The sequence below is a fragment of the Taudactylus pleione genome, unplaced genomic scaffold, assembly GCF_031769625.1.
Source record: "Taudactylus pleione unplaced genomic scaffold, aTauple2 ptg000041l, whole genome shotgun sequence".
NCBI classification, from domain to species: domain Eukaryota; kingdom Metazoa; phylum Chordata; class Amphibia; order Anura; family Myobatrachidae; genus Taudactylus; species Taudactylus pleione.
Window position 1 is genome coordinate 13,122,725 of NW_028284443.1, and position 20,816 is coordinate 13,143,540.

At 45.1% G+C, this 20,816-nt stretch overlaps 1 protein-coding gene across 2 annotated transcripts in view; it reads left to right on the forward strand.

Annotated features, from left to right (window-relative positions):
• SLC13A1 (solute carrier family 13 member 1) overlaps positions 1–20,816 on the forward strand; it is a 118,915-nt gene that overhangs the window by 18,072 nt on the left and 80,027 nt on the right. For both annotated transcript variants that reach the window (XM_088456106.1, XM_088456110.1), the window contains exons 3-5: positions 7,574–7,702; positions 15,416–15,552; positions 18,844–19,031. In XM_088456106.1, coding sequence (XP_088312232.1) covers positions 7,574–7,702; positions 15,416–15,552; positions 18,844–19,031 — 454 coding nt within the window. The remainder of the gene's footprint in view (positions 1–7,573; positions 7,703–15,415; positions 15,553–18,843; positions 19,032–20,816) is intronic.

The window sequence follows — 20,816 nt, forward strand, 5'->3', positions numbered from 1 at the left end:
TTTAATGTGTTTGTGACTTGTGTGCGATGTAGCCGCACGTGCATCAACATAGTAGCAGCGCCAAGCGTGCGCCTGTGTCATAAGTCAAGGGCTGGTTTGGACATCTGGTCTGGACTGAAGGACGTGCCAACAATTTCTGACAAGTCTACTGTCACTGCATATGATACTGTCCTCAAAGCAGCAGCGACAAGCGTGCGTCTGTCTGTTAAAGGGTGGTGACACCCTCAAAGTGTGCTACACAAACAATTAAAATATTGTTCTTTTTTTTCTGTCTTTGTGAATTGTGTGGGCTGTAGCCGCACTTGCATCCTCAAAGCAGCAGCGACAAGCATGCGTCTGTCTGTTAAAGGGTGGTGTAACTCTCAAAGTGCTCCAAGAAATAAAAAACTATTTTTTTAATGTGTTTGTGACTTGTGTGCGATGTAGCCACACTTGCATCCTCAAAGCAGCAGCGACAAGCGTGCGTCTGTCTGTTAAAGGGTGGTGACACCCTCAAAGTGTGCTACACAAACAATAAAAATATTGTTCTTTTTTTTTCTGTCTTTGTGAATTGTGTGGGCTGTAGCCGCACTTGCATCCTCAAAGCAGCAGCGACAAGCGTGCGTCTGTCTGTTAAAGGGTGGTGACACCCTCAAAGTGTGCTACACAAACAATAAAAATATTGTTCTTTTTTTTTTGGTCTTTGTGAAATGTGTGCGCTGTAGCCGCACCTGCATCCTTAAAGCAGCAGCGACAAGCGTGCGTCTGTCTGTTAAAGGGTGGTGTAACCCTCAAAGTGCGCTCCACAAACAATAAAAATATTCTTTTTTTTTTTCTGTCTTTGTGAATTGTGTGGGCTGTAGCCGCACTTGCATCCTCAAAGCAGCAGCGACAAGCGTGCATCTGTCTGTTAAAGGATTACATCGGTGACAGCATCCAAGTAGGCATGTCAGACAGTCCGTACCTGTACTGGCAGGAAAAAGAAGCAATTTGGAGGTCCCTGTACAAACTGGCTCTATTTTACCTGAGTTGCCCCCCCTCCAGTGTGTACTCCGAAAGAGTGTTTAGTGCAGCCAGGAACCTTGTCAGCAAAAGGCGTAGGAGGTTGCTTCCACAAAATGTGGAGAAGATGATGTTCATAAAATGAATTATCAACTCTTCCAGGGAGACCAGCCTCCAGAACGTACAGAGGGACCTGTGGTTCCAGCGGGGATGAATTAATACTCTGTGAGGATGAGGATGTACACACTGAAGAGGGTGAGGAAATCGGTGGATGAGGAGGATGAGGATGACATCTTGCCTCCGTAGAGCCAGTTTGTGCAGGTACAGATTAATTGCCAGCTTGTTTTGTGGGGGCCCAAATGAACCAATCATTTCAGCCACAGTCGTATGGCAGACCCTGGCGCTGAAATGATTGGTTTGTTAAAGTGTGCATGTCCTGTTTATACAACATAAGGGTGGGTGGGAGGGCCCAAGGACAATTCCATCTTGCACCTCTTTTTTTTCTTTGCATTATGTACAGTTTGGGGCCTAGTTTTTCAAACTACCATCCTATCTGCCACTGCAGTTTCACGCCTAGATGGGTCACGTGTTTGTGCCGCCCACTCGTGTCGCTTAGCATAGTCATCCAGCTACCTCGGTGCAACCTTTTGGACATAAAAACACTATTGTGAGGTGTGAGGTGTTCAGAATAGACTGGAAATGAGTGGAAATTAAGGTTATTGAGGTTATTAATAGCATAGGAGCAGAAAAACCTACAAATTCTGTGATTTTAGCTGTTTTTATGCTTTTTTTCAAAAAAATCCAGATCCAAAACACAAAACCCAGAACCCAAAACACGGAAGGGTGGTTTTGGCAAAACCAATCCAGATCCAAAACACGAAGAAAGATCCAGATCCAAAACCAAAACACGAAAAGTGGCCGGTGCACACCCCTAATAAAAATATCTCATCAGACTATAGACATTATATTGCTTGGTAACTGACTTATGTTTATTTTATTTGATTTTATTACTTACTTTATTGTTTTTATTTATTTACATAATCCAAAATATTGACATTTTAAACAGGTGTGACACATGACATAATTACATAGATAGGGACACACAAAGCACTCTATTTCTCTATCATAATAATCCAGGTGAATATTTGGATTATTGCATTATGTAAAGGCTGTTGTATACACTGTTTATCTAAATAAAATATCCATCTGTACATAAGTTATAGAACTGATTTAAGGTATATTGTTTCAAAAACTCCAGAGGCTTGCTAAATATATTTTAAGATCGATATCTAATATGGTAAAGTTATGCTTAGCAAAAGTGTCACATATATATCTTCAGCTCGCACTAACTGCATCTGGTCCACAAATCTATGTATCAAAGGACTGTTTAAGGCTCACTTAAATAGTATATAAGTTAGAGTGCACTAACCATGTCCTTCAAGTGAAAAATATATACATTTAATTTAGGGATGTGCAGGCTCGGTTCTACTCGGTTCCGTTCGGTTCTTTTTACCGGATCTTATTGGGTTTCAGCTGTCACGAGTTTTGGATAGCCAATAAGATTCTGTAAAAAGAACCGAACGGAACCGAGTAGAACCGAGCCTGCACATCCCTAAAAAATTACATACCACCAGTTTCAAACTGTAGACATTGATCAACATTTTGGTCCCATGTGGTCAACAGCACCACAACAGCCACTGATAGGGAAGATAAAGACAAGTAAACATATAATACATGTCAGCGCTCTTATACCTTGTCGGGCCCTGTTCCAGTGTGCGTTCCAGCATGGTTGTACAGGGATGCAATCGGGAAGCCGGCTGACATTATACTGACAGCCGGCTTCCCGACTGTCATATCCCAGCGAGGGTGAAATGACCGGCATCTAGATGTAGATGCCGCTCATTTCACCGACGCCCGGCATCCCGATCGAGGGATTGCCAGGCGCCGCGAGCGGATAGCCGCGGGGGGGGGGGGAGGGTTAGGTTTAGGGCTCCCGGGGAGAACTTAGGGTTAGGCACCCCCTGGAAGGTTAGGGTTAGGCTAGGGGGAGAGAGGGTTATGGTTAGGCACCCCCGGGGGGAGGTTAGGGTTAGGCACCCCCCCCAGAGGACTTAGGTGTAGGCAGCGGGGAAGTTGGGGTTAGGTTTAGGCACTTAGAGGGGGGATTAGAGTTAGGCACTTGGGGGGAAGTTAGGGTTAGGCACCCCTAAGGGAGGGTTAGGGTTAGGTTAGGTTAGTTAGTACTTACTTGGGGACGATCTGGATTTCTAGCGCCGTCGGGCTGCCGCTGGTGGGATCTGTTCCTCTGTTGGCCTGACGCTGCCGGGATTCGAACTGCCGGCCATGCGGACGGCGGTATTACATACCATTTCCGTTGTACATGCAGACACTGAGATAATGAGAAACACCTGGTGGATAGAGCCCAATAAGGTATAAGAGCACTGATTTCTATTATGTATTTGCTTATCTTCAACTTCACTGTTGGTGGTTATTGTGATGTTCACTGTTGTGCACCCCCTATTTTTGATTATACATTTTACAGAATATTGGAGCCTGTGAGAAAGGCCTCCAATCTCTGAAAGCTAGCATATTATAGATGTCCAGGGGTATATTTACTGAAGTGCAGGTTTTCAGTTGAGTTGTTGCATCTAGAAGGTGCTAAATAAATGATAAGTAGAATCTGATTGGTTGCTATGGGCTAGCAAGTAGCAGACATCCAATCTCTCCAAGCTAGCATATAGCAGACCTCAAATCTCTGAAAGCTAGGATATAGGAGACTACTAATATCTGAAAGCTAGAATGTCGCAGACCTCCAATATCTAAAAGCTAGCATGCAGCAGATGTCCAATCTCTGAAAGCTAGCATATAGCAGACCTCCAATCTCTTAAAGCAGACATGTAGCCCAAATAAATATTTTATGCGGCCCGACAGTGTGGGAACAAATACATATATCATGCGGCCCAGACCCTGTTGCAATTGGAGCTCAGCTCCGTTCGGGCAGTTTACTGTATTTATAACTAGGAACGCTGGTCTCTGAAGCGATCAGTGACTAAAGAGGCCTCTGATGGCTTCAGAGGCAGGCGTTCCCAGTGATGCAGTGTGCAGGTGACGTCATGATGTCACTCGCGATGAGAGGAGCCTGCGCCTGCTGGATCTAGTTAGATCCAGTCAGTAGCAGCGTCTACACAGGAGCGCTGATGGCGTGGAGTGGAGCGATGGCCAGCGGCCAGAATGAAAAGAGGTAAGTACTGCACAGGGAAGTGGGGCCTGTTCTACACTGGGAGGGGGCACAGCATAAGGGGCATTACTGGGGGCACAACATAAGGGGATTTGCTGGGGGCACTGCATAAAGTGCACTACTATGGGCATTACTGGGGGCACAACAATCGGGGCTATACTAGGGGCATTACTGGGGGCACAACATAAGGGGCACTACTAGGGGCATTACTGGGGGCACTCCATAAGGGGCACTACTGGGGCACTGCATAAGGGGCACAACTGGGGGCACTACTAGGGGCGCAACATAAGAGTCAGTACTGGGTGAACAACATAAGGGGCATTACTGGAGGCACTACTGGGGGCACTGCATAAGGGTCACTGTTAAGGGCATTACTGGGCCCACTGTATAAGGGGCACTACTGGGGGCAATACAAGGAGCATAACATAAGGGGCATTACTGGGAGCACTACTGGGGGCACTGTATAAGGGGCACTACTGGGGGCACTGCATAAGGGGCATTGAATAATGGGCTCTAATACAGGGGTCATTGCATAATGGCCACAACTTCAGAGGGCATTGCATTAGGGGCTCTAATACAAGGAGGCATTGCATAAGGGGCACTGCATCGGTTTTTATTAATAATAATCCTTTCAAAATTGCATATAAGATTTTTTTTTTTCTTGTTGCACACACACTCTTAGACCTTGACTATTCGGCCCTGTTGGTATTTTGAGTTTGACTTGTCTGTCTTAAGGCTAGGATATAGGACAGTGGTTCTCAAACTTTTTCGAATCATGGCGCCTTGGAGTATCACCATTTTTTCCACGGCACCCCAGGGCCAAAAGTTTCTTATTGAGAAATTCAGAAACAATTAAATTAAGTAAATTGTGCTTATATGTCACCCTTATATGTCACAGTTATGTGGTGGCTGACAGGGCTGTGCTTCTTTTTGTCCACATATCATGTCATTGGTAGCCATTAGCACTGGTTTTGCCTATCACATTGACTAAAAATAATTTTATTCGGTACTGGAACACCAGCCCGAGGGACTCCAGCAAGCACCCTGAGGCACCCGAGTGTGCTGCTGCACCCAGTTTGGGAACCACTGATATAGGAGATCTTTTATCTCTGGTTACTTGGAAACCACAGACCACCAATTCTGGAGACTAATGTGTAGCATAACTCACATCTCTGAAATCTAGCATATAGCAGATCTCCAATCTCTAAAAGCTAGGAAATAGGAGACCTCCAATATCTTAAACCTAGCATGTAGCAGACCTCCAGTATCTGAAGGCAAGCATGTTGCAGACATCCAATCTCTGAAAGCCAGCATGTAACAGATGTCCAATCTCTAAAAGCTAGCATGTAGCAGACATCCCAGCTCTGAAAGCTAGAATGTAGCCGACCAATCTGTGAAGGCTTGGATATAGGAGGCCTGTAAAATCTGGTGACTTCGATACAGCAGACCACACAATCTGGTGACTAATTTGTAGCATAACTCACATCTATGAAAGCTAGTATATAGTAAACCTCCAGTCTATGATAGCTAGCATACTGTATAGCAGTCCTTCAAACTTTGATTGCTTGGGACAAGTACCTACAATCGCTGATGGCTCATGCACTGTATAGCAGATGGAAAGACAAATCTCAGGAATCCTGGTGGTAGCCCTGTATGTACTAATTATATTATTACAAATACTCCACATAGTTAATTTTTTTTTACTTATACTTTTGATGTTTATATAAATATACATATTCATACCTTACCATATACAAAACGTGGAATGGGATTGAAATCGGATTGACAGCAGATGCCCGACAGGGGCAGGGAAGTACCCTGACCTCCCCTGTTTCCCCCCTAACCATCCCTTTATGGTGCCTAACCCTAACCTCTCCCCCTAGTGCCTAACCCTAACCTCCCCCCCTAGTGCCTAACCTTAACCTGCCCCGGGGTGCCTAACCCTAACTCCCACTTACCGCTCCCTAAACCTAACCCTCCTGGGGGGGTGCATAACCCTAACCTCTCCCTGGGGGTGCCTAACTCTAACCCTCCCCACTAGGGGTGCCTAACCCTAATCCCCCCCCCAAACCTAACCCTAACCCTGTTAGACTCCCTAATCCTAACCCTCCCCCCCGCAGCTAACGCTAAGGGCACCCCGGATTTACCTTTATTCGGTATGGCGTCCTCGGCGTTCCGGCGTCGAGATTATGATTGTGGCCGGCAGCTGGTCATGTGAACTACATCAAACAAAATGATATAATAAATTATTCAAGTAAATAATTGCTATGCTAAATTATTGTGTGCATGATACAATTAGCTAATTTGATGTTGCAATTAAATAAATACTGTATGTAAAATGTTAACATAAAAAACAGAATTCATATCCACATAAATGAGATACAAATGCAAAAAGTTAAAGTGACATGTTATATCTAAATAAAATATTTATATGGGTATCTAAAAAATTATTTTGCCAACATCTCCAACATTTTGTAAACATTTTCTTCAATTAATAATGTTTATCTACTGATAGTATTGCAATTTATGTAACCTAAGTACTAGATTATTGGTTTTAGGGCCGATGGTCGGGAATCTGCGCAGGCGCCGGACCCTCACAGAGCATGTGCAGTACAGGTCCTGCATGTTCGCATGCAGACCGAGAGCAGACTGTCAGTCTGCTGCTGGATGGGGGCGGCTACGGCCTCCTGTTGGGGAGGAGGAAAGAGGAGATGATGGAGATTTCCTGGCCTCCTTCCCTCATCTGCGATAGCCGGTCCGTCAGCGGCCAGGGATCACGCAGATGATCCAATGCTGTGTCCATGATCTGATGCCTCCTGCTGCATTAACATAATTGCAAGGACAGAATTGCAAACCTACTTGCGTGAAGCTATGCAATTCCATTCACTACTGAATCACCCCCTAAGAGCGGTTGGTATAACTAACTATAATTTGGTTTTGGAGAACCCATGATTGTGCATAATAGATGGTGTAGCTCATCCCACTGTTTAAGTTTTGTGAATAGATGAGTTAAATATTATTCTACAAATTCAATGCTTGCTACTCTACTGTAATCACTATATTTATATTTGTAACAATCTATAAGGGATATCAACTGGTTATTGAAGTTTGAATAATTTTTTTTTGTCTGTCCAACTGTACTAATGATTAGGAAATTAGATATTTCTGCAAAATTATTTATTGAAATATGGTAAGAAATAGGAGTTGAGTCGTTGAACAAAATATTAAATGAACTGCATATAATTAAAAAGGAGGACATTTAAAGTTATTGAACAGGATCACAGTGATTCTCAGGTTAAAACGCTAGTCTTAAATGCATTTCATATGTTTACCCTTCTGTTTCTCTGGTTGCAGGAAGCAGAATGTGCCTATGTGCTGTTTGTAGTTGCTGTGTTCTGGCTGTCTGAAGCTTTACCCCTTTCAGTGACGGCTTTTATCCCAGCTCTAATGTTCCCATTGTTTGGGATCCTATCATCTAAAGCCGTAAGTGCAGACTTTTCTCATTGATCATGCTGTCTGATGTATGTTTCTAAAAGTTCTTGAACAATGCAGCAACACATTTGTAAAACATTACAAACTACAATGCTTCAGGTGTACAGCAAAAAATTATCAAAAGTTTAGAATATAATTAAAAACTGTTTTGTTATTATCTACTGTATTATATGTTACATTTCTGAGAAGGAAAAAAACGATGACAGAAATACTTACCACATTACCGTGGAAACAGTGGAGTAGCCAGCTTTTGGCAGGAGGGGGAGGGGGGATGGAAAATAACGGTTTTGCATGAAGGATTTGCTCCAAGCTTCTGTGACCACTGCATAGATGGAGGTCCTTTTACACAGATGAGTGGTTGCAGGTCAGTGGCTACCCTACCTTGACTTGACCTAAACCATAACCTGCAGCCACCCTCAAACAGCCGCCAGCCAATTGGTAGCTTCTGCTCTGCATCTTGAGCAATCAAAAATAAGAGCTGCAGGTCAGCCAGGCACAAGCGCCAAGAGTGAATTCTGGCTTTGTATGGCTCAAGTTTTATTTGTAAAGTGATTGAGAACCAGGGACCATTTGTTGATGGCAATGGGGGGTGGCAACTCAAAAGCAGACATGCCCCAACCTTTTTCGAGGAGTGTCTCTACCTGCGATTGCAACCCAATATGCAGTAAAAATGGCTCTGGTGTCTCAGTTCCCGTAGCCATTCTACACGACTGTAGGGTTAAGTCTGATAATTGACTGATCTGGGCCTGATGCTGCATCAGTAAGCATCTATTTATAGAGTCAGGGCTTATTCAGTACTCTTGCCACTTACTTTAACAAATTGACTCCAAGAGATGCTAAAGTATTGTTTGCAGCCTAAGGGCCGTATTCAATTAGTTTCGCATCCACAGAAAACGGCTTTTCGTTTCTAATTGAATATGGCCCTAAGATGGGTATCCAGCTCCTGGTGTGGTGTAAAAGTATCTGCACATGCACTGCCAACTAACCTGATGGTGATTGGAGCTACTTTTAAGCACTCATAGTGAGATTTCATCTAGCTGTCAATGCTATGTGATTGTTCTGTGAACCTGCTCTTGTACGTACCCACAAATATTTAATCAAGCATTCCAGAATAATATGTGTATAACTCATATAACAATCACATCCACTACTGCTACACATTTTTTTTTTCCCCTAATGTGGCATACCCCAGCCACTTGCTATAAATATAATCTTGTGTGCTGGGTTTGTGTCATTATTAAATGCATAAAGAGCTTTACTAACATTTAGGAAGGAATATTTACTTTAGCCAGATGACCTTTTCTTGTACTCTTATAACACAAAATGGGCGATGCAATACATGCCAAACACAATTTGGAATATCATCAAGTATTACAAGGAGCCTAGACAAATACATTGCTTTATATAGCTATACACAGTTCTACTATACAAGTTGCTCATCTTGTCCACTATAACCTATGTGGCTGCTTTACCTGGTACTTTAATGGGCAGGATGAGCAACATGTGGAGCTATTTATGCAGTGGGTATCCTGGTAGTCACTTTTCATTCTACCCTTGTATGTCTTATTTCAATATATTCCTTATTGTCTGCCTTGTCTGGTAGCCTCCTGTGTAGGATAACAATGCATGGTTCTGATGATTTTGTAAGGATCATGTATCTTCCTTTAGTATTCTATGGCTCCCCATTATGTGTCATCTTTTCCAGGGATTCCCTGTTCATCCTAGTGTAACCTTTGTAATGCACCCAAAATTGCTGCCTCTTCTGGGGGAGCCAGTCTATAGATCAACAGTGAAGAGGTTGACAATGTCTAGATAAACACCAGATGTTAGACAGTCAATAGGTCGTCAGGGACAAAGGGTCGACACATTAAAGATCAACATGTATTAATCATACTTTTAATCTCAAACTAACCTTGCTTCCACTTCCTCTACTATTTGCACATTTTGAGGCTTGGAAAGAACACGCTGATATAACAAAGTTATTACCAATACTGATACTCAATGTCACATTAGCGAAAAAAATTATTTCAGACAGATGGATAAAACGGTCAGCTCCGACTTTAGGAGAGCTGCAAGCTGCTTAATTCGAACATTTATATTTTGATAGAACTCTCTTGCTCCGGAGCTCACTACAAAAGGGCCGGCTGTTGATGTTGATCGACAGCTCTTGACCATCGCGACCATCACCCTGGTCGGTTGCTAAGCTGTGGGTGGTAGCTTAGCTAGCAACCAGGAAGTCGCACTTAAAAAATCAAGCGGCCGCCCTCATTCTGAGAGAGCAATCGCTTCTTGCGACCGCCTCTGAATGAGGGCCTTTGACCCTTACTCTTCATATCTGCTGAATTCTCTATTTCTACTTTAATTCTCTCTCTGTACCCCTTTTTCCTTACCTTCCTCTGTTTGCTTTCTCTCCCTGTGTCCCAGGTCTGAGTCTAGTCCTGCATTATGGACCGCCCGCGCTGCCCCGCTCTGCACCTTCCTCTGCCCGTTTCTTAACAGTACCAGCGGCTGCTGGTGCTGACCCCGTTGTAGTGCCTCATGTCCCGTCATCATTGATGAGGCCTGTGCCCGCTCCCACCGGTGGTCTGCGGCACGAGAGTCACAGCGCCGCACCCCCAGTGCGCGCGCAGCCCGGCGCTCGAATAACCCGGCCGCCTCATTGGCCGCCTCCCAGCATGATGCCGGTGGTCCCTCTGTGGGCCGCGATGGCGCTAGTGCCGCTTCCTCCTCTGGCTCTCATACCCCTGCTAGCGGCCATCATTTTAGGTCCTGGCGGGGGGCGGGGCCAGGGGCTCCGATGGTTGTAACCCCTCCTGTGCTGCCAGGAGCGGCATATACTATTGCTGGGCCCCCCATGACTGCCACTGTCCGTGGGGCAATGCCTCCTGTAGCTGGTACCGCTGCTGTTAGCTGACCAAACTGTGGGCCTGATTCAGAGCCGGATGCTCTGAAAGAGCGCTCGCTCAGAATCAGGGCGTTTTTATTTATTTTTTGGTGCGGCCTCCAGGCCGCTCGCATAGCTGTGGGTGACCACCCACAGCTATTGCGAGCGGCCAGGTGATGGTCGCGATGGTGATGGTCCCTTCAGTCATGCCTGCGGGTTCTCCACTGAACCTTAGATCTGCAATTGAGCTGCCGCACATCGTTAGGGACAAAGTCCTTAAGGAGGTGCGGCTCGGTCGCATCATGGGTCCATTTCTTGAACCACCAATAGCTGACTTGGTACTGTCCCCCATCAGTTAATGATGCCATTCCGCAGGAGCCTTGCTCGGTGTCTTATCAGTCTTTTGATGAAGCACTGGAGCTAGTCAGGGCTCACGGACCCAGCACATTGATGGGTAAGGTAGATGTTGAGTCAGCTTTTCGCTTGTTGCCCTTGCACTTGGACTCATTCAGGTTCATGTGTTTTCGCTTGGACAACGGATACTACATAGACAAGTGCTTGCCTATGTGGTGTTCCATGTCCTGTGCTTATTTCGAAAGGTTCAGCAACTTTCTGCATTGGTGTGTCGAAGGCTGGTACCGGGGGTCACAGCTTAGTCCATTACCTGGACGACTTCCTGCGCGTCGGTCCTGCTGATTCCCCACATTGCAGGGTTTTGTTAGAGTCAATTCAGGCCCTTTTTTCCTTTTTTGGGGTTCCGATTGCCAAGGGGGAAAACCTTGGGCCCCATCTCCCGGCCGTCCTATTTGGGGATCGAAATCAATACCTCGGATGGCTGCTGCAGACTTCCAGCTGAGAAAATTCTCAAATTAAAACATGCCATTCAGGATTGCCTGGCTGCGGGTAAGGTGACACTGCGGCAAGCGCAATCTCTCCTAGGTTTGCCCAATTTCTCATGCCGGGTGATCCCCATGGGTAGGGTATTTTCCAGGAAGCTCCAGCGAGCCACCGCGGGTGCTAGCAGGGCACACCATTTTGTTCTGCTCTCTGCTGAAATAAAAATGGATCTAGCGATTTGGCTCTCTTTTCTAGCTGACTTTAATGGTGTTCTCTTGTGGCTGCCCTCTCCGGACCCCAGCGATCAGTTACAGTTATTCACTGACGCGGCCGGCTCATCGGGCTTTGGGTGTTACTTCCGAGGGTCATGGTGCGCTGCCCCCTGGCCGGCAGAGTGGTTCTCCATGGGTTTAATTAAAGACCTGCTACTCCTGGAATTGTTTCCCATTATGGTGGCGCTGGAACTGTGGGCTCCTGAGTTGCGCGATAGGAGCATTGTTTTTAGATGCGACAACATAGGCTTTGTGCACGCTGTTAATGGACAGCGCACCTCTTCCTTGCTGGCCTTGCGCTTACTCGCACAGTTAGTTAACATCTTGTTCAAAGCGGCTCACATTCAGGGCTCGGACAATAACATTGCTGACGTGCTCTCCCATTTTCAATGGGACAGGTTTAGGTCGCTTGCTCCTGAGGCTTGTTTAGTTGGTGAGCCTTGCCCCCCCCTATGTTTGGCAGGTCATCGAGCCGGCATGGAGGGCCTAGCCGAGCAATCCCTAGCTCCGGCTACGTTGCGAGCCTATCAGAAGGCTTGGTCTGAATGGGAAAGCCATCTCCATCAACGCGGACGCAGAGATGAGAGCACGCATTGCTCCATGCTTTCTTTTGTTTGGAGTCTTTATGTCTCTGGTCGCTCCCGTGCGGTAGCTTTGCGCATTCTGGCGGGCATTTCTTTCTTTTCGTGACTGAAAGGGCTTCCAGACATTACAAAGAGCTTTGCCGTTATTAAGGCCCTTAAGGGATGGGCTCGCGCCTCTCCTCGGCCAGTTGATAAGAGACGGCCGATCGATATTCCCCTATTGCTTAAGCTTAAAGCTGCCATGCCTGAGGTTGTGGTTTCTCATTTTGAGGCTAAGCTTTTCTTTTTAGCATTTTCAATGGCGTTTCATGGCTCCTTTCGAATTTCGGAACTAGTTGCACCTTCTAAATTAGCGGTTTTTCCCATGTCCTGTTCGGATGTCAATATTGGGGAAGGGGCTGTGTTGTACAAAATACGGCGTTATAAAACTGATCAGATGGGTCGCGGCTGGTGGGTCTCCCTAACGGCTTGCAAAGATGACCAGGTTTGCCCAGTACGTCTGGCAAAACTTTACCTGGCATTGTGGCCTGTAGATGGCGGCGCATGGTCGCTTCATGCTGACAGTTCGCCTCTTTCCAAATATCAGTTCCAATTCATTTGTAGACGCTGTTTGCTTCACATTGGCGCAGCTACTTCTGCCGCCACGGCTGGCTTGTTGGTTCCGCAGATCATGGCTCTGTGGCGTTGGAAATCGGCTTGCTATAAGCGTTGTATTAGGCCGGCGGCCACTAGCTGAAACTACTGTTGCATTTTTTCTTGATGTTTTGTCTGCCTATGTGTCATTTGTTTGTTCGTTTGGTTCTTCATGTTCTCTCTGTTTGTCTTGTTATGTCTCCCCTGTCAATCCTACTCAGGTAATACTTGCCACTTGTCGCATGTAACAAGTGGGGGTCTTGAGGGATTTTATTTTACCTGTCTAGACGGAGTAATTTGGCCATACATACAGTCCCTCAGGAGGTTTTTGGTTTACCTCTTGCCGAGTTGTTTTCGTTTTTTCCTCTCTCCATCCAACCCCCCCCTACTCTCCATGGTTTTTCCTTATTGTTCTCTACCGTTGTCCAAGCTAATTTAGGTTAAAAACTTAATTTGTTTGTTCAATGTTTCATTAGGCAGCTAATATTAAACTGGATATACAATATAGCTTAAATTGACTTTCATTTTATAGTTTAAAGTTTGTTATTTTGACTGTCTAGTCAAACTAAACATTAATTACTGCTTAGTTTAGAATTTAGGGCCTGATTCAGAGCCGCCCGTAAGCGGCCGCTCGTTCGCTCCGAGCGATGTTTGCACAACTGCACATGCGTATGGGTTGTAATACGCATTCGCGAACCAGTCATTGCGGTCGGAAATTGTGTGCTCGCAAAATAGCGAATGCCTGCTAATTTGAGTGACAGAATGAAGCGTTTGTGGGTGGTAACAGGGGAAGGTGCTTGAAAATGGGGAGTGGTGATCCGAACGCAGGCGTGCCAAATGGTCAAAATGGGCGTTTTAAGGGTGTGCATAATTAACAAAGCAGCGTCATCGACCACGTCACTTGGTTCTCTTTTAGCCTGAACTGTTCGCATGATTGCGGTAGGAATATCCAACCACAAATACTGCGAGCAGTTCATACGCCTTTCGATGTACTCGATTAATCTAATAAATAGCGGAGATGACGTAGGATGCGAGCGGCCAGGGGGCGTTTTTACAAAATAGCGAGCGCATGTTTCGTTCGCTCGTTCAGACATAGAGGCGTCAACAGACCGCAAAGAGCGAGTGCTCTATTTAAATATCCGGAACCTTTTTCTGAACGAGCGAGCGCAAATAGCGTCCAGCTCTGAATCAGACCCTTAGTTCTAATCAGTTTCCCATGGCTGCTAAAAAATTTTTGTCTTACGCTCCTGTCTGTTACTTTTCTGTTAATTACGCTATCTTAAATTACTAATTTTTCTTTTACATTCCTTCCCCGGCCGTTATAGGTCTGACATTTGATGTTAGGGATGTCTGGATTGTGGGTCACTCATTTGTATTTTGGGCAGCTAAGTCAACCCATGCCAAGAACCAGCTGTTATGGCCTGTGTCTACGAGGATTCGCTGGTTAGGTTTTAGGGGTCTGCGTTGGGAGTTCCTCAAGCCCAGATTGGTAGCCGCAGTACGGCAATTTGATGTACCCAAAGTGCTGGTAATACATCTCGGTGGGAACGATATTGGTTCCAGGATTGCCCTTGATTTACGGCTTGACATTGTGTCAGACCTCCTCCTCATTATGAGCGCTTGGCCTTTCTGTACTGTTATGTGGTCCTGCATTACCTCTAGGCAACAGTGGCGTGGCGCTCATTCTCCTAAGGTTTTGGACGAGGCTCGTAAAAAAGATCAATGCTGTTGTGGCGAAATTTATGCTGTCTCATAGAGGTTTTGTAATTACACATCCGTTAATATGGTACTGTTATAAGCATCTCTATAGGCCTGATGGGGTGCATTTGACGGAGGCTGGTTTGGTTTTGTTTGTGGGAAGTTTGTTCGCTAGCATAGGTCAGGTGGTTTAGTGTGTATGGTGGCGGGCTGCGATTCTCTGAGGTAGAATCTAGCATTGGCGGGAAGTACGGCTTATCATCAGCCCGGGTGTAGTGTGTGTGCATTGGGTGTGCTCACCTTCTATTATGTGTAGAGAAGTACTGTACCACCTCTATGGGGGCAGTACAGCCATCTAAGGATGGTATTGTGTTTGGTAGAAGGTCTATGCTTGATACCCAAGTGCAGGGTTTGACATCCACAGGGCGGACTCCGCCCGCAATGCTGTGTTTTGTTGTTGAGTTAGCATTGTTGGGCTGCTCTGTGTAAGTGCCGTCCTTCCAGCCACCATACATAGTTAAAATATTTAAAATAATTAAATACATTTCTTAAATAGTTGACCTGTTTTAAAATCCATTACTGTCTCAGTGTGTTTATTCTTAGATAAGATTGAAATGTTTATATTGTTATGGTATAATGATCACACACACTGGGCACACCTCAGCCGTTACTAGGTTTATAATTTCCATAAAGAGTTTACATGGTTTGCTTGTGTTTCTTAATGAAAAATAAATTCTGTATAACATAAAGGCTTTATCAAGGTCATATTATTTTATGCATTATTAATTTTTTTCAGATTGCATCTACTTACTTCAAAGATTTTCATCTTTTACTGACGGGGGTGATTTGTTTGGCAACCTCAATAGAAAAATGGAACTTGCACAAAAGAATTGCCTTGAGGATGGTGATGCTGGTTGGTGTGAATCCTGGATGGTATGTGTTTATGACGTAGTTATTCTTTCTAAAACATACTAATTATTTACAATGTTACACCAAACTACAGTATCACACACCATGTTTACCAAACAGATTTAGGGAGGAATTTAAGTAGCCATGGGGTAATTGAAGCAGCAGGGCTATTCAATCAGAGCCGAATGGCAGCCCACAGGCTGCTGTGATCAAGGATCCGCTTTAAATAGCCTGTTTGCGGGTGCTGCAACGAGTTTACCCATAGGTCCGGGAACTTATCCCAGATTCTATGGGTTAATGTGCATTAACACGGTAATTTACCGGGCGAGAAAAGGGGTCTCTAATTGAATAGCCCTGTGTTAAAGGCCGAGACTACCACCCTTTGTCACCCACAGTAAATTACAGCTGCTAATTGAATTCCCCCTATATATGAATCAATTGCAAGATTTGCTAATATTTCCTATTTTCATGAATCCTCTTATGTAGTACAGTATAATGGGTAAATTTACTAAAAGTCGGTTTTGGTCCTAAATGAAAACCGTCCAAAACCAACTGTTATTGACGTTGGATTGCTGTAAAAAATTTATCATCTTTCGGGTTTCAGCTTCAATTGAAACCTGACATCGCTGTCAGACATTGTTTGCAGCTCTAAATGTCATCTGTTTTTATATTTCAGGGCTCGATTCAGACCTGCTCGTTAGATGCGTTCGCACGCTGCCAAAGTATGCAAATCCCGCGATCGCACAGCAAGGCATTAGCACGCCCACTATGTCATGGCGTGCGATCGCGGTGTGTATGTAGATGCCCACCAGCCTGTCTTAAGACGCCCACTTTCCCTTAGCAATACAAGTCATCTCCAGGAAGTGTATGCAACAATCGTTACCATCGAGAACCATCGGATGCATACGCAGCACTTGTGGCAGACCATACCCTACCACAAGCACTGCAAGTGCTTCAGTGTAAAATTCAGCCATGTGACATGTGCTATGATGCTGTGTCTTAATTATGCACGATGTCAAGATGCCCAGCCACGCCTGCGTTCGCACCACCACTCCCCCATTTCCAGCGACCAACCCCTGTCACCACCCACAAACACCTCATCCTGTCACTCAAGCTAGAGAGGCGTCTGTGGACAAGGGGTGATCGATTCGGGATCACATGGACTGGTTCGTGCGATGCGTACCCATGCGCAGAATGCAAACATAGGCTGCATGCGAACGCATCCTAGCGAGCGGATCTGAATCGGGCCCTCAGTTCAAAACTGATGCAAATAGAAGTGAAAAAATTATGGCAAACCCGTCCAAACAGAAACACTGCATAGATTACTATGAGCTGTGCAGATATAGAAAAAAAAAATCAGTAACTACCTCGGACCTCTCAGCCTGGGCTGGTATGGGAAAATAGAGGAAAGAAATGGCATAGGGTTCCCCCTATTTTCCTATAACCAGTAACGAGGTAAACCAGCTAGAGGGATAACACTATAGCAGGGAGACACACAGCGTGGGGTCCCTCTGCCATAACATTAAACAGCTCCAAACTGGTCAGCCCAGGGCTGGAATTCCTCAGAAAGTGGGAACTCCAAAAGTAAAATGGGGTCCCCCCCACTCCAGAGAAACTACCAGCCCTGGTGGCGATGGGTACGTGGTTAATAGTAATAAAATAGTATATAATATTGCATGTTACAGGTGGACTACAAGTGCCAGCAAGCCAGCCTAGCATGCCAGGACTTGTGGAGCAACAAGTGCCAACATGCCCGGACACTAAGGGCCCGCTGGCACCTGCAGTCCGCCTGTGAAGAAAATATTAAAATAAACAGAGTACTCACATCATATTTAGCAAACACTTGGGTGGCCTCCACTTCGGCCATGCAGACATCCGTAGGTATTCAGAAAATAACAAACCGAAAACCGAACACAGGGTGCCTCCATCACAATACACCACTTGCCTGCAGCCCATAACTGTCCTTTGGTTTTTGCTTTCCCTGGAATATACAATGTTCAAAATAATACTCTTCTATAGCGAAGCACTAGATGATGTCACTAAGGTTTGCTAATCACAGGAAATATTTCTAATGGGTCCATGACAGATACATTGCTAGCAGTCTCCAAAAGGGGAAAGAGTCAGTATCCTGACCGTTAGAATGCAGACAGTCACGATCCTGACAGCGGCATCCCGACAGTCACAATCCTAGCAGATACCGATGGTAAGTATTAGGGTTAGGGTTAGTCACTAGGGGGAGGGTTAAGGCCCCTACACACTACTACATGATATTGCTAATGACTTGGCCGATTCCGATGCATCAGAATGACAAATCGTCAATATTGTGCAGTGTATACGCACTACATTGTGTAGTGTGCAATCCCTCAGGGTAATCAGCCTCATCGCCTGATCTTTTGTACATGCAGGAAGATCAGGCGATGTGGCTGACAAGCCCATGCAGCGGGATCCAGAACATCGGGTGGTCGGGCACCGGATCGCCCAGTGTGTACGGACCACCTTATATGTCGGCCCGTCAGCGCTGGGATCATGGTTCGCATCGCTGGGTACACAATCGTTTAGGGTGTACCCAGCCTAAGGGTGTGGGAGGGGTGGGTTAGTGTTAGGGGGAGGGATAGGGTAAGGGTTAAAATAGTTATCAATATCAGTCCGGATTTTGACCGACAGGATGCTGCTGTTTTGATTCTTACCATCGGCGTTCTGACTGTCTGGATCCCATACCCAAACCTCAAAAGGGGTGGGGTGACAGGGCCAAATTTTGGAGTCACTGCTGTATCCTAGTAACTGAAATGTGTCTATCCCTGTGTTATATAAATGCATATTATACTCACATATGACAATTAAAGCATTGAAAATCCAAATAGTCTTAATTTGAACATTTTGTTTTATTCAGTTTCTTAAAATGTTTTAAACAGAAATATTTTTCAGGGACATTTTTGAAAGCAGATGACATGAAAATGGTGCAATAGCCAATTTCTTGGATTGACTGATTGCTATGAGCTACAGCACATGTTTTGTGCACTAGTTTTCATAAATGTCCTCATATATATTATATATGTACTGTATAATTATCACTTAAAGATTAAACAAGTTATTTTGTCCTACGTGTAAACCATAATTGCTTCTCCCACGTATATCTGCAATATGACCCATGTCTTAATCTGAAATTAGAATGTAATAAAATAAGACAATTTAGGATGTATTACCTTAACCAGACATATTTATAGTGCATCTGGTGCTTAGCATTTATGTTTTTTTGTTGTTAACTGTGTAGTTTAAATGCTAAATATATATTTTTACTCATGTACCTGTTTACAGGCTTATGCTTGGATTTATGTTCAGCACTGGCTTCCTGTCCATGTGGCTCAGCAACACCTCCACAGCTGCCATGGTGATGCCAATAGTGGAAGCAGTAGCCCAGCAGATCATTAATGCCGAGGCAGAAGTTGATGCGATGCAAATGAATTCATCAGAAGGCATTTGCAATGAAGTATTTGAACTTGACGGTACATACATTTTTCCACTTAACTAAAACCAGTGTGTATTTCTTGCCATTATTTTACATGCTAATCAGTTTATTTATTACTTTCTCTGTACATTGATCTCCGCTCAAGGAATTTAAACTCTTTCATTGTTTAGCTTTTAGATCTCAATGTAACGACAATAGCTTGTGTGTCACATTTTTACAAAACAACTAAAGTTTACTACATACAGATGTTTGATCATCACAGAATGTTTCCAGTGAACTTGTAGAACATTGATGGTCCTAGTGCTGCATGTGGCCTTCTGAGACCTCCACTGCAGTCCCAAGCTCTGTCCTATTTTATTTTTTTGTTATAGGAGGTAACACTGGGATAAAATGTCTGCTGATATGTTATTACAGATAGTTGTCTCTTTCTTTGATTAAAGCATAGTTTAATCCATTATACCCCTTTTCCACCAAAATTCAGTGTCTGACCCAGAGTTGGAACAGGGTTACTATCCGGATCAGACCTAGAATTTAGCTGGCGCCGACTCGGGATATTCCTGAGTCGGCTGCCGCTCACACCACAGTCGGGTCTGCATAGACCCGGCTTTTACGGCGTGAAAGTGGATGCTTGGAGATGACGTCATCTCCAAGCGCCACTGAAGCCGGACCGATCGGCCGGCTTGAGGCGCACTGCAAGTCATCGAGACCCGGAGTGCGCCGTACACATAGCAGGGTTTCACGGGTTACTCCCGTGTTAAACCCTGCTATTTACCTGGGTTGGATTGCTGGGTCACTCGACCCGGCGATCCAACCCTGCCCCCTTTTACACCAAGGAGCTGCCCGGGTTAACCCTGCAATAACCCGGGTTTTAGCTCCGGTGTAAAAGGGGTATTACTAAGATCAAGGAGCTTATCCAATTAGGTGTGAATTTACCAGAAATCTCGCACCTGTTGGCTTTTTCCTGCAGGTGTGAGATTTTTGGCATTCAATTGGGTGCAGGGTTTTGATTTTTTGTTTTAGCACCTCCAGAGCAAGTCTATTTTTTTCCATAAATCCTTATTTTAAAGAAAAATTTCCGGGACTTGCCTTTGGACCCATTAAGCACCCCACCCCCACCCCCCCCAAATGAGTAATTAAGTAATCGGAAGTTAACTAGTCCAATAATTTCTCACCTTCAGGCAGCGTTGTCCTTCTCCTCCGCTTCTCTGGCATGCTGAAGTCTTCTCTCCAACGTCTGCAGTGTGTGAGTGATTTCTGTGTGTGTGAGTCTCCTGTCAGTGTGTGTGTATGTGACCCCATGCGTGACATCCTGTCAGTTGTGTGTGATCCCCTTGTCATGTGTGTGATGCCCATGTCATGTGTGTGATCCTGCGACCCCGTCCAGTGTGTGTTGAGTGTGTATGACCTCAGTGTGCTGTGCAGTCACTTACTTTGTGCAGCAGCCAGTCGCAGCCAGACCGGGGACTGTGGAGAATTAGCATCCGGGTACAGCCGAGGCCAAAGCAGTCGGAACAGGACATTTTTTTTTTCTTCTCCCAATGGGATTTTGCTCCCAAAAACCACAAAACCATTTTTTTAAAAATTGGATACCACGGGTATTGGTAGCGCACATACCCGTGGTAATCCAAAATTGGTCGCAAGGTCCGTGTCATTTTTTGTGGGCAAAACCTTGTGGCCAACTGAATATGCCCCTAAGCATAACAGGCCTGATTCTGAGGCTGATGTAATGTGGCTGTAATTGCAGGAAGTCGCAGAAGCCACTACATTATGCTAATGCGAGCATCCATACGGATTCAAGTGGAAAACCAGACCACCCACTGTT